This window comes from Gadus morhua, chromosome 17 (genome assembly GCF_902167405.1).
Source record: "Gadus morhua chromosome 17, gadMor3.0, whole genome shotgun sequence".
Taxonomy (NCBI): domain Eukaryota; kingdom Metazoa; phylum Chordata; class Actinopteri; order Gadiformes; family Gadidae; genus Gadus; species Gadus morhua.
The window spans coordinates 12,936,899-12,950,466 of NC_044064.1; the positions used below are offsets into that span (position 1 = coordinate 12,936,899).

The 13,568-nt window shown below is 47.4% G+C and overlaps 2 protein-coding genes and 1 long non-coding RNA gene across 5 annotated transcripts in view; 2 read left to right on the plus strand and 1 right to left on the minus strand.

Annotated features, from left to right (window-relative positions):
• slc12a6 (solute carrier family 12 member 6) overlaps positions 1-5,728 on the plus strand; it is a 28,280-nt gene extending 22,552 nt beyond the window's left edge. For both annotated transcript variants that reach the window (XM_030337776.1, XM_030337778.1), the window contains 4 exons: positions 62-169; positions 2,451-2,755; positions 3,100-3,233; positions 3,914-5,728. In XM_030337776.1, the coding sequence (XP_030193636.1) occupies positions 62-169; positions 2,451-2,755; positions 3,100-3,233; positions 3,914-4,005 (639 nt within the window). In that variant the 3' untranslated portion in view covers positions 4,006-5,728. The remainder of the gene's footprint in view (positions 1-61; positions 170-2,450; positions 2,756-3,099; positions 3,234-3,913) is intronic.
• Positions 5,102-6,990, minus strand: LOC115529236 (uncharacterized). The gene is made up of 2 exons (XR_003973497.1): positions 6,540-6,990; positions 5,102-5,910 (listed from the first exon to the last, which is right to left on the minus strand). It is a non-coding gene; the product is annotated as an uncharacterized LOC115529236 (long non-coding RNA).
• On the plus strand, positions 5,840-13,344 carry tox4b (TOX high mobility group box family member 4 b). Of its 2 annotated transcripts, none has more exons than XM_030337785.1 (9): positions 5,840-5,950; positions 7,655-7,723; positions 8,120-8,401; positions 8,720-8,980; positions 9,159-9,512; positions 9,904-9,984; positions 10,120-10,731; positions 11,581-11,735; positions 12,047-13,344. In XM_030337785.1, the coding sequence occupies exons 1-9, from the start codon at positions 5,945-5,947 to the stop codon at positions 12,102-12,104; spliced, it is 1,878 nt and encodes a 625-aa protein (XP_030193645.1). In that variant the 5' UTR covers positions 5,840-5,944; the 3' UTR covers positions 12,105-13,344. The 2 variants fall into 2 exon arrangements, with proteins under 2 accessions (XP_030193645.1, XP_030193644.1); XM_030337784.1 differs by lacking the exon at positions 5,840-5,950 and adding an exon at positions 6,973-7,077.
• Positions 13,345-13,568: the final 224 nt, after the last annotated feature.

A 13,568-nucleotide genomic window follows, 5' to 3' on the forward strand; every position in this document is an offset into this window, starting at 1 on the left:
ACCTCTTGGTGTGTCTTTGGGTTTTTTCCGAGGACCTTATGTGTTTTTTTTTTCCTCCCAGCACGACAGCGACATCAGCGCCTACACCTACGAGAGGACCCTGATGATGGAGCAGCGGTCTCAGATGCTCCGCCAGATGAGGCTCTCCAAGTCGGACCGCGAGAGGGAGGTGAGCTATCGATGGCCGTGGCCACGCCCCCCCCCTCCCCCCCCCCCCCCACTCCCGCTAACGCCCCAGCTGAGCTAAGCGTAGGCAGTTCTAGAGCCCAGTCCCTCCCGATTCACCGCCGCGCTCCCAATGCTACACATGTCGTCCTCTCTCTGTTTCTTCCAACCGTTCTCCTGTCTCACTCACGGTCTGGTAGGTAGAGCGGGTTGGCTGGGAGCCGCAAGGTTGCCAGTTCGATCCCCGGCTCCTCCTAGCTGAGTGTAGAGGCGTCCCTGAGCCAGACACCTCATCCTAACTGCTCATGACGAGCTGGCTGTCGCCGTGTGTGAATGATCACATGAATGGATCAATGTCAGCCAATATTGTAAAGCGCTTTGGATGAAAGAGCGTTATAAATGCAGTCCATTTACCATTCACATCCATACGTTTTTATTTTATTTACATAATATGTACGAATGCAAACGATACTATATTTACTATACTGACAAGTATGCAATATATTGCTGTTTGAGCCACTTTTGAGGGAGGCGTATTTTCACTTGTGACTCGTGATATAGCTGTGGGGTCACGTAACTTAACCTGTCTTCCTTCCTGGTTTGGCTTAATTTGACCCCTGACCTCTTCCCCTTGACCGCGTAGCGAGGCCGCTGGAGCTTCGATGACGTAAGTCCTCTGCTTTTGCTCAGGAGCTGATAGAGTTCCCCTAGTGTAGGCACCAGGGTGCTTTAGAAGACCCAGCCGATCCCACGGCCCCATACAGCTTGGACCCCTGCTGGGAGACGCAGAAAGTGTATTGAAAGAAAATGAAAACAAACCCCAAAAAGATTATTTCTGCGAAAGGTACTCCTGGAATGGCTTGCTGCCTGTGTACCTGCCCCATGTGCTGAACCCTTGGCTGTGTGTTAAGAAAATGTTAATCTACAGCTCTCTCTTCAAAGGCCGTAGACTGATTCACTTAGAAAAGTGAATCAGTTGTCTCAAATGCACCATGCTGTCTCAAATGCATAGGTGTTGTAAACCAGGACACAATGTACAATTGTCAAAGCTGTCAAAACAAAAGCCCCTCGACAATTTGCGTTGTGTCAGTAAAAATTAATCTTTGGAAGGGGTTCTAAGCCTCTGGTCCCCACCCTTTATACATAATTTAGAACTGACATGTGTGTTTCAGTTATACTGTGGCCCAGTTGTCATGGTAGAATGTTGGAGATCATTCTCTTGGGTCAGGTATTGTAGTAGAAGTAGAGAGTGTGGTGGCTGGTGACAGTGGCCCGGTGCTGTGTGTAGCTGTATCCAGAGCCGGCGCTGGCCGTTTCGGCGCCCCAGGCGACTCGACATTAACTTGCGCCCTGGACAGGTCTTCCTTCGCATCTCCGTTTGTTTCGTATATTTTAATTGACTAATTAAGGGCGCCACCAGAGGGCGCCCCCAAACGCATTTGCCGCCCTAGGCGATCGCCTAGGTCGCCTATGCCGAGTTCCGGCCCTGGCCGTATCTGTCCCCCAGGTTCCCTCAGACCTCATCAGGCTCCTCCTCAAACAACAGCAGCAACCTGCAGACAGACAGGTTCAATCAGACAGGACAGAAATGTCCCACAGAAAGACGGATAGAAGGGTACACTTGGATCTGTGTCTTGCAGTCTCTACAAATATCATATACCTTCAATACAAACTCCTGAAGCATCTGTAACCACCTGCTTGTATTTATTTTCATTCATTCATTCATTCATTCATTCATTCATTCATTCATTCATTCATTCAGTCGTTCATTCATACATTTAATTGTAAGACGCACATAGTTGCAAAGTGTTGTTCCCAATCCACACAGAGCCTTCTAACTAGCCAATCAAATGTGCAGTATGTAGCGAGGTTCCGGTTGTCAGGTGTAACGGGGTACAGCTGTGTTGACGTGAAGACATTGCTCCAGCCACTTTATCCTTCTGTGGCCATTCAGAGGCCATAGGAGGCTTCAGAGTTCATGCATGAGCCAACACGTCCGCACGCATGTGGTACTCTTCTTAGCTGTCCTATTTACTGTCGTGTGTGTGAGCGCGTGTTTGTGTGTGTGTGTGCGTTGGTTTTTTGCCTATACATTCATCTGCATGTTAGCTCTTTGATCATTTGTGTGTGTGTGTGTGTGTGTGTGTTGCTTTTTTGCCTTTACATTCATCTGCCAGCTCTTTGATTATTTGTATGTGTGTGTCTGACCCCTGTCGTGTGTGTGTGTGTGTGTGTGTGTGTGTGTGTGTGTGTGTGTGTGTGTGTGTGTGTGTGTGTGTATGCAGGCCCAGGCGGTGAAGGACCGTACCTCCATGCTGCGTCTGACCAGCATCGGCTCGGACGACGAGGACGACACGGACGGCGCGGGAGAGAGGGGCGAGCGAGGGGGCGAGAGAGAGCGGCCCCCCAGCAGCGGCGGCGGCGGGGCGGCGGCCGGGGGGGGGGGAGGAGGAGCGGGGAACGCGGGTTCCTCAGAGAACCACCGCCGGGTCCAGATGACCTGGACCAAGGAGAGGAGCCTGCAGTACCGGGCCAGCCACTCGGGGTGCTCCACGCCCGAGGGCTTCAGGGACATGCTCAGCATCAGGCCGTAGGCACCCGCACTTACAGACACACGCATGGACGCACACCACACCTGCACTCTCACTTATTCTTAGTTTCCCCTTTCGCGGAATCTCACTTTCGATTCACTTTTTTTTGGACTTCCCTCAGGTCAAATTGTTATTTCATTCAGTTGTATTCTAATGACATTTGATCTCCACACTTCCTTCAGTTTTGGTTCTTTTACTTTAACTCTCATTTGACATTTATTGTTTACCGTTTCAATCCAATTGAATTTCTCTCTCTCTCTCTCTCTCTCTCTCTCTCTCTCTCTCTCTCTCTCTCTCTCTCTCTCTCTCTCTCTCTCTCTCTCTCTCTCTCTCTCTCTCTCAGGGACCACTCCAACGTCCGGCGGATGCACACGGCGGTCAAGCTGAATGAGGTGATCGTCAACAAGTCCCATGATGCTCGGCTGGTGCTGCTGAACATGCCTGGACCGCCCCGCAACCCACAGGGAGATGAGAACTGTATCCTTGGAAACGCAACTGTGACCTCACCGACTGTCACTATGACAGTCTCTAGAGCTTTATTGGCACAGGGGAACATTACCAAAAAGGTATGCTAGCAGGCCTTTACTGGCCATGGAGCATGTAGGGGCTAGACTGTACAGAGACAGGTCATTAAAGAGCAGGTAGGGGTTAGACAGTACAGAGACGGGTCATTAAGGAGCAGGTAGGGGTTAGACAGTGAATACAGAGACAGGTCATTAAGGAGCAGGTAGGGGTTAGACAGTGAATACAGAGACAGGTCATTAAGGAGCAGGTAGGGGTTAGACAGTGAATACAGAGACAGGTCATTAAGGAGCAGGTAGGGGTTAGGCAGTACAGAGACAGGTCATTAAGGAGCAGGTAGGGGTTAGACAGTACAGAGACAGGTCATTAAGGAGCAGGTAGGGGTTAGACAGTACAGAGACAGGTCATTACGGAGCAGGTAGAGGTTAGACAGTACAGACAGGTCATTAAGGAGGAGGTAGGGGTTAGACAGTACAGAGACAGGTTATTAAGGAGCAGCTAGGGGAAAGTAGGACATCTTGCTCAGGGAAGCTTACTAAAAGTGGAGTCCGGGGGTTAACTGCCAAACTATCCTGTTAGAAAATTGGTGAACTAACTTTTTGGGTTTGAGAGAAAGGTTCTTGACTGGTGACCAGATATGGAGTTCCTGGAGGTCCTGACGGAGGGCCTAGAGCGCGTCCTATTGGTCAGAGGTGGAGGGAGCGAGGTCATCACCATATACTCCTGATTGGACAGCGGGAGGAGGCTCTGGGGAGAATGAACAGGGCCACCAATGGGAACAGCCCCTCAGCCCTGGGGGGGGGTGTGGCCTGTCCGTTCACCCAGTAAAAGACAGACTGCCACTGTTGCTGCGTTGATCGACCCCCCCCCCCCCTTTTGTATTAGCCACTGTCATAATAAGGATCTTTTCCACTAATGTCATGCCACAAGAATGCCAACACAATCCTTCAATAACAAACAGGTGAAAGTATTTGTGTGGGTGTGTACGCTGTACAAACGTGTGTGTGTGTGTGTGTGTGTGTGAGTGAGTGTGCGTCGATGTTTGTTCATGCACGTGCACACTTGGCACGTGTGGCACTGGGACAGTAGTGTCGTGGGGTTTGAATAAGGGGCCAGTCTGGTGCAGTGATTGGGTCAACGGGTGCCCGAGTGGCAGGGCGGTGGACCAATGACAAGCCAGAAGACACTGCCAGTGTTCTAGAGCTCTTGTCAGTGTTCTAGCGGCCGGTGTTCCACAGATGTGACTCAGGGTTCTGTTGTGCAGAGAATGTATATTGGAGGCAGCGATGTGTTCCGTGAGTGTGTTCCGTGGATGGGATCCAGTTTCTTTGCTAAAGACGCGCACAAGCCATCCTAAGATAAAAAAAAATGAGAACGACACGGTAGTCGTAGTATCCGGTTTTGAAACAGTCTTCTGTATGCTTACTTGAAAGTGTTATTCAGTTGTCCTCTGAGGGACGGGGAAGGAAGAATTAACTGACAAAAGTTCACCAGAGTGTAGCTTTCACCTCATCCCTCAACTCCACCTCTCAAACCTTTCTCCTCTTCCCACCCACCACTGTACATTACTGCTTTTGAACGTTTTAAATGGTTTGACCCAACATGGAAGATTCCTATACAATTACACTACTTTTAATAAGTTGCCAAATCATCATCTCTCCACGGACAATATTATGGAAAGTGTTTTAAAAGAGCTAGTACACCATAGCTCCCTTAAGTGTATTTTGGCCACGTGTGGGGTCCAATTTTGTTTGTCAAATGGATGTTGATTTGGATGTGACTCCAGATTCACCTGGAAAACAGGGGAATTACAGTATTGTGTGTGTGTGTGTGTGTGTGTGTGTGTGTGTGTGTGTGTGTGTGTGTGTGTGTGTGTGTGTGTGTGTGTGTGTGCCTGGATGTTATTAATGTGTAATTAGTGTGTGGGTCTATTTGGCGCCATGACCTGCTGCCATTTCCTCAAGCTAATAGTTTGTCCCGACACAGTGGTCTGTGGGCAGCTCTCCCACCACAACGCGTTTTCCTGCTCTCCACTAACCAATTAAAAGGCCCCTGTTTAACCACCAGGTGGCGCATTGACGAGCCAAATATCGACCCCTTTTGTGATAGGATTGGTGGACTGTCTCTACTGGCCAGGTTGGAGTCGATCTGCCCAGCCTGCATGCCACTTGTGATGTCACAAAGGCATGGGTTTTGGCATGGTGTGCGCACGCCCAAGAACGTGATTTTACATCTCCAACTCTTAGTTATGTGTAGGGATGTTTGTTTTATTTTATTTTGTATGATTTGTTTCTTGTTCGCTTGGCATTGATTTTTGTTTTGTTGTTTAGCTGACAGCTTGTACATAAAGACAAATCTGAACTTTTATCATTTTTAATGACATTAATATAAAATAGGAATATGACGGTGCTTGAAATATACGGAAGCAAATAAACCAATTTTGAAATAAATCACCGCTTCAGAAGTATTATTTCATTAATCAAATCGTCTACTTCCTTGTTTTCTTTATTTGGAACGTAAACGTGTCCCCGACGTGATGATGTCATTTCCACTCACGCACGTCGCGAAGTCCCGACGCAGGTGCCATGTTGTGAAGTGATGTTTTGAGGAAATCCAATCCGGGCGAAATCCACTAAGTGGGATCAAAAAACACAATCGGGGTGACAATGGAGGTAAGACGGAGAGTAGATAGCTTATCACCCGATCTGCGTATTTGATCACCTACCGACCAGCATAACCTTTGATTGTCACCAACACAATGATGGGTCGACACCGACCATCTGATTCTTTCATGATCTCCTCCACACGTATACAATGATTTACTTTTCCAGCTGTTTATCAAACCCCCTCTTATCAATTACATAATCAATCAATCATGAATAACTCCCCCTCCCCCCGATTCATGGCCCATGTATTCATTCAACAGTTTGTGGTACTAGAGAGGAACTTTGTTGGTTCGTTAAATATAGAAGCTACATAGCTAAACTCACATCTTTATTTAACTAAATCAAGGATGACCGTTTCTTTGGCCAACCTTTAAAATCAACCCACCCTCTTTCTACGCTTTATAATCCAAATCCTGAACCTTGATGCGATCGATAGCTCTGGATCCACTGAGTAGCCTGGGCCACTGAGCAGGCAGCTCAGTGGATCCAGAGCCAAGGATCACGGTTCAGGCACCAGGAACGGAGAGAAAATCGGGGACGTGTTTATTTTCTGGAGTCATATAGCAGTCTTCCAAGCCTGGAATCCCCCGCTCACCTCCGCGGTAGTTGGTCTCCTCTCCGGCTCAGCAGTTTGGGGGTGTCGTGGTGGTTGTCCCTGCGGGCGGTAGCAGACCCCGACCCGGACGGATCCAGGCGGGGTTGTAAACTAGTACCGCAGCCTTGCGTCAAACATACGCCTACTAAACCCCCTAGTAGGACAGTCAGCACTTACGATAGCCACGTTAGCTCCACAGCAAGCCGACTCGTTGGTTATTTTTGGGTGTTGTCGGCGGTATGTGTTCATGTGCCTAGTGGCACGCAAGCCACAGCATCCGTGCCGTAAACCTTGTCCACTGTTCAGGGTGGGCTTTGCAGAGAGGAGGGTTCTTGCTGTCAGGGCATTGTTTTGGTGGTGTGTCACAAGTGGAGACTATTAACACATTGCGCCCCGTGGCTTCGAATATATTTCACATGAAGGCCGACTCACTATGGACCTCAATTTTTATTCGGATTTGACGGACGAGACGGGACAGCATGTCGATACGGAGTTTCTGGACCCGCAGGCTTTCAATGGATTTGACTCTGTCGGCAAGGTGACCCGCCGTGCATAGGAAGGAAGATTCAAAGTTGACCATTTTGGCAGACCTTATCTTCACTTATCATTTGTGCTCCGTGATATGTACAAATTAAGGCTTTCCTTCATGGCTGCATTTAGCTCCATAACTTACAGTATTTACATGTTGTGTTGCATAGCCTACTGACAGTTATGCAAACGCAATTTTTTTTTATTGTTGATGCACTTTACTATGCTGAGCCTGTGAATAAACTGGTTCCGACATGTGTACTTGGCTTGTTTGAATACTGCAAGCTGCTGGTTCTGAATTTGATTCATCAAATATGTGCGGACGTTTCTTTGCGTGTTGTCGCATGTAGTCATGCCTTTTAAACCCCTCAAAAATCTATTACTCTATTTGCCGATAACTTTAAAATGTAAAAACATACCACACAAACAGCTGCAGTATTTATGGTCCTCAAATCTTAAGCTGCCTCTTCTGAAGACTCAAGAACAGTCATCAGAGCCCAGTGTTTATCTTTTTAAGTTATTAAAGCTAAAATGCCACTTGCTTAAACGCACGCTGTGTTGTTGAAATGGTTGTCTTGATGTTTCAGTTCCCTGGAGCCAGCAACAGCTACCTCACCATGTCGGGCTCCAGCCACCCCTTCCTCTCCTCCTCAGAGGTGCGTCTCTCTGTCCTCTGCGTGAATAACAATAAAGTTTCTCATATCCCTCGATGAACAGATAAAGTGCACAGGCCCAACAGATAATACATTTCCTAACACTTAAAGTATACATTGAAGTGCACAACAAATTCAATTTTAGAGTCTACTATGTTTGAAGTAGCAGCATGAGTTGTGGTAGTGCAAAAAAGGCAGTCAGTAATGGCAGCAAAAGTCCAGTCAGTAAAATAGCCGTGGTTGTGGGTTTGAGTCCCACCCGGTCAAGCCATGAATACGCTCAAAGTATATACTACTTCCACTTCTCAATTCTCTCTCTCTCTCTCTCTCTCTCTCTCTCTCTCTCTCTCTCTCTCTCTCTCTCTCTCTCTCTCTCTCTCTCTCTCTCTCTCCACCCAGACGTTCCACACCCCCAGTCTGGGCGATGAGGAGTTTGAGATCCCCTCCATCCCCCTCGAGCCCGACTCCGCCCTCTCCTCCTCCCACCACGGGGTCTCCCACTTCGGGGACCCCTCTCCCGACGACGGGGTGGTCGTCCCCGGCAACGCGGTGGTGGGCGGCGACGACCCCTCCTTCGCCTCCACCTACGTCAACACCCCCTCCCAGGGTCTGGAGCACCTGAGTTTGGGGGGGATCAGCCAGCCAGGGGGGGGCGCCCTGCTGGGGTCTTCTCTGGGCATGGTGAGGATCCGTCCGTCAATCAAACTTTATTGATAATAGCGATTGTATACGATACAGTAAAGTGATCGATAATAAATATCGATAATATAAAATTGAAATTACAAACATAAATAAATATATGTGAATACTAATAATATCAGTGAATACAAAGATACATTTGCGACAAAAAGAAAAGTGAACACAGTTGTGAAAAGGAAAGGATCCTGAGAAATAACACTCTGGGATGGCAGACTGATTACTAGCAGTTACATTTAGTGTGTCAACATGAAGAGAAACTGAAAGCCAGTTCCATAACCCAACTCAATTCTCTTTTTGAAGGACCTGGGCCATCCCATTGGCTCCCAGTTCAGCAGCGCCTCTCCAATGACCATCGACGTTCCCCTCGGCGACATGGGCCAAGCCTTGCTGGCCACCAATCAGCTCACCACCATTGACCAATCAGAGCTCAGCGCTCAGCTGGGGCTGGGCCTGGTGGGCGGGGCCATGTTGGAGGAGTCTCAGTCCCCCGACAACCGCCTGTCTCCGGCGGCGTCGCCCACCAGCTCGCTACAGGACGACGACATGGACGATTTCAGCCGGGTTAGTCAGCCATTTTGGATGATGTCCATATCCATGATAATATGGACCTGTTACGTAAACCTCGTAATGTGTCTGTTGAATATTAAAGTTCTTGCCCACATAAAAGATGTAAATATATTATTAAAAATGATATAGGTTAGACTAAAACACCATGTTCCGTTCTTCTTGTCGCGTGCAGAGTGTCCTGGTGGACTCCCCGGTCTCCCTCTCCGGCTCCCAGGGGGTCATCTCCCTGGACCCCTCCGTGCCTGACTCCCCCTTCCCCTCCTCGTCCTTCTCCAGCGCCACCTCCTCCAGCGCCTCGGCCCCGGCCCGGGGCCGCAGGGCAGCAGCCGGAGGAGGAGGAGGAGTGGGTAAGAAGGGGAGGAAGAAGAAGGACCCCAACGAGCCGGTGAAGCCGGTGTCGGCCTACGCGCTGTTCTTCAGGGACACGCAGGCAGCCATCAAGGGCCAGAACCCCAACGCCGCCTTCGGAGAGGTGTCCCGGATCGTGGCGTCCATGTGGGACAGCCTGGGGGAGGAGCAGAAGCAGGTGGGCGGAGCTAGGGCTCAAGATGGCCGACGCGTCGCTAGCACGTTTCTGTCAAGTTTGTTTTATTGGTGTATTTATTGTAGACGATTGGAGGTAATAACAAATAAAGGTTTTCTCCTGTGTGGTATTCATATTCACGTTGGATTCACGGTATTAAATCCATTTTTGATGCTAAAATAACCCAAACATCCAATTGTCAGAACATTGTCATTTACAATACTTTTTCTTGTTAAGTTAACAAAACAACTTCACCAACAACTTGAACTTAAGCTAGGAACTCTATAGAAAGTTGAGCTCTAGATTTCACAACCTGAGCTGCAGCAGAATATTATGAAACCTCTTTAGGACAGGTGTGTTCTGACTAATCCCCCCCCTTATCTCACCTGTCCAGGTGTACAAGAGGAAGAACGATGCAGCCAAGCGAGAGTACCTGAGAGCCCTTGGAGCTTACCGGGCCGGACATGTCTCCCAGGTAACACACACGCATGCACACGCACACACACCCAGCCAGAAGGTTCATCTCTCTTAATGATCTGGATTCACTATGAGTCCTTTTCTGCTGAAATGACTCAATTTAACTCCCTGTCCTCCCCCCCCCCCCCCCCAGGCTCCAATCGAGGTACTGGACGACTCCTCCCCCTCTCCTCCCCCCATCACCCCCCCCTCCTCCTCCTCCTCCTCCTCCTCCCGCCCCAGCAGGGTGCAGCCGTACAACCCCGAGGAGAACACCATCACCAACATCTGCACCTCCAACATCATCCTGGACCTCCCCCAGATGTCCACTCGCTCTCGCACCGGCGTCGTCAAGCCTCCGGCCCCCAGCCCCCCCCCTGCTATCACCAAGATCATCATCAAGCGCTCGCCCTCGCCCTCCGGGGGTGTCACGGTGACGGCCATGGCCGCGCCCCCCCGGCAACCGCCTCCACTGCAGCCCATGCACGGCATAGCCCCGCCCCCGCCCCGCCTCCAGCAGATGGTCCACAGCCAGGCCCCGCCCCCTCTGCAGGCTAAGCCTCAGGGTGCGCCTGCCACCGGGGGGAGCATGGCTCCGCCCCCTCCCCTGCAGATCAAGATCGTCCCGGCGAAGCTGCAGGTCGGGGGCGTCGTCATGACGACGACGACGTTGTCGGGGGCGACCGACTTACTGGGAGATGTGGGGGAGATGGAGCAGTCTGCCGCCGCTGCCATGGTGATGGGCGGGGAGGAGGCGGAGGGAGAGGTAGGACCGGAGGTCCTTCTGTACCACAGACCTGGAGAGGATATTTACATAATAGATCATCATTTTATCATAGTATACTCATTCACGTTCTCATATCAAAGTATAATGTTCTCGTTCCAAGTATACTATTATCCAATCAAAGTATACTTGGTCTCATATCATAGTAAACTATACTCCAATCAAAGTATACTTATTTTCATATCAAAGTATATAATACTTCAAAGTATACTTGTTCTCATATTAAAGTATACTATACTCCAATCACAGTATACTTTTTTATCATGTCAAAGTATACTATACACCAAAGAATACTTGCTCCCATATCAAAGTATACTATACTCCAATCAAAGTATATAATACTCCAATCAGAGTATACTTGTTCTCATATCAGAGTATTCTATACTCCCATCAAAATATACTTTTTTAGCATATCAAAGTATACTGTACTCCAATCAAAGAATACTTGTTCCCATATCAAAGTATACCATGCTCCAATCAAAGTGTACTGTTCTCACATAAAGGTTATTCGTTCTCATCTCAAAGTACAAAGTTTCAACTCAAAGTTCTGTTATCATAACAATCACACTGTCAGTTCCTCGTTCATTCCCTTATTTGAGTAGTATTCTAACATTGCTTTAGATAACTTCTCATTTCCACCTTTGGTTAAACGTGTCCCTTAAGAGCTTTTGACTTTGTAGCTTACTTAAAGTTGTCACTGATAGTTCCTCATGTCTGTCTGTAGCACTCGTTCCTGATTGGCGGAGTGCCTTATGTTGTCACTGATAGTTCATCATGTACGTCTGTAACACTCCTTCCTGACTGACGGACTGCCTTATGTTTTCCCGCCAGATGGAGGTGGAGGTGAGTGTGACCCCAGGGTCAAGGGTCGCGCCGGCCGCCAGCACCAGTGTGTGCGTGCGCGCAGGGTGTGTTAACCCAGCGGTGGAGAGCCAGGACTGGGACAAAGAGTACTGCAGCAATGAGTGTGTAGCAACGCACTGCAGGTACGCACAAACATGCATACACACACATCTCTCCCGCATTCAAAAAGGAGCTGAAAACGATAATACACTACTACAATACAAACGACACTGTTGATATTGTTGTTTTATTGTAGTCGGAAGTTATTACATCTTTTTTGTCTTTACATTTGTTGAACATGGCAGTTGAAAACCACAAACTTTCTTTGGCTGCTGAATGCTCAATGCTTGCTGGGTAATGTAGTCCAAAAGTTCAGTGCCTTCACAAAGATCTTAAGTATGAACACATTGTGTGTGTGCGTGTGCCGTGTATGTGTGCGTTCCTCCCTCTGCAGAGATGTTTTCATGGCATGGTGTGCCATCCGAGGGCAGAACTCCACGACGGTGACATAGTAGGAAAATGAAACACTTATTTACAACCAAAGGAGCAATGATGGACACTTTATGAATGACCGGTCTACAAACCAGGTTGCATTGTTTTTTATAATATGCTCACTGACCACTACAGGTTTTTTTTTAATACTGACATGGGGACCGTTTCAGTAATAGGGAGGCTTACCTCTTTTCACCAAGGGCCCGATCTGGTTCTTCTTCAACATTATTATGATTAGAATTCAACAACTGGTTGCTTGATTATTCTAAAATGTTTGGTCAAGAAGGCTCAAGATGGTGGGCTTGAACTTCTTTTATGAAACTTCAGATCACATGATTGAAACCTTCTTCTCGCATACATTTTTTATTTTCTTTATTTTTAAGAATGGCCTGATAATGATTTGTGTATGCAACGTGACCTTGGTCGATTGGTAGCTCATAGAATAAACGAATGGGTGAGTGAGTTAATTGATTCCTAAAGGTGGAAAAAATATATTGATAAGTAAAAGATGAGAACAACACAATAAATGGAGTGGACACGATCGGTCTTCAGTCCAGTCGCCTGACCAAGAAAATCAAAGAAGAAAGATGTTGGATACGTTGCATTTTAAATCATGAACAGTCTAAATAATATTTTATATTGATATGTTATTTTTAATGAGTGGTTGATGGGACTTTCATGATTTGTGTGGCTTTAATGGATGCTAGTTACAATTTGGAAGTATTGATCTGGTCAAATTCTGAAGGTGATTTATGTTAAATCATTGATTGATAATTCAAAAGTTTTGGTACCCATAGCGATGTATGAGTTTGTCTTAATAATTTGGAATTGAATGCTTCAATTTTAAGTCAGTTTGGATATAAGTGTCTGCTAAATGACTAGACCTACATGTAAAGCAGCTGGGGCAAACACATTTTAAAATAAATAAAATACAAAATGTTAATGAATAATTACATGGACTTTATTATTCACCCTGTGATAAAAATGCTGTGTTTTAATTCATACCTATAGACGTCCCTTGAAGTTGCAATGGCATCTTTAAATTATACTTTGATTTGTAGATTTTCTTTCTTGGATACCTACCAAATCCAACCGTTTTCTGCCCATTTTATCTTATTAAGGATCTGTGTGTCTATGGTTTGAGGAGAATATCTTGGGGATAAATGATTTATGACTATGAGGTCTAAATAAGACGTAAAGATAAACATTTGTTAACGGCTATGTTTTAATGGTGAAATAAAAGATTTATGTTTTAATATACATCTAGTAAGAGTCATTCATTGAATACTTTTTATAGTGCTGTTGAGGTTGAAACTGTGGCCTGTTGTCGGTTAGAGGGCGCGTCATCTACTTCATTCGTCGCAAGTTTGACGCGTAGACCCACCGTGTTTCGAACCGATGACGATGGCGGGAAAGTCTACAGTGGCGGGAAAATGCAGCATGGTCAACAAGATAGGCGGCGCTGTTGTGCGCCCTTATGCAAC

Bases quoted from the DNA above. Each gene is read 5' to 3' on its own strand.
- tox4b (XM_030337784.1), top strand. From the start codon at position 6,973: ATGGACCTCAATTTTTATTCGGATTTGACGGACGAGACGGGACAGCAT. The intron at 7,078-7,654 runs GTGACCCGCCGT...TTGATGTTTCAG, and splicing joins GATTTGACTCTGTCGGCAAG to TTCCCTGGAGCCAGCAACAG. The intron at 11,736-12,046 runs GTACGCACAAAC...CTCCCTCTGCAG, and splicing joins TGTGTAGCAACGCACTGCAG to AGATGTTTTCATGGCATGGT.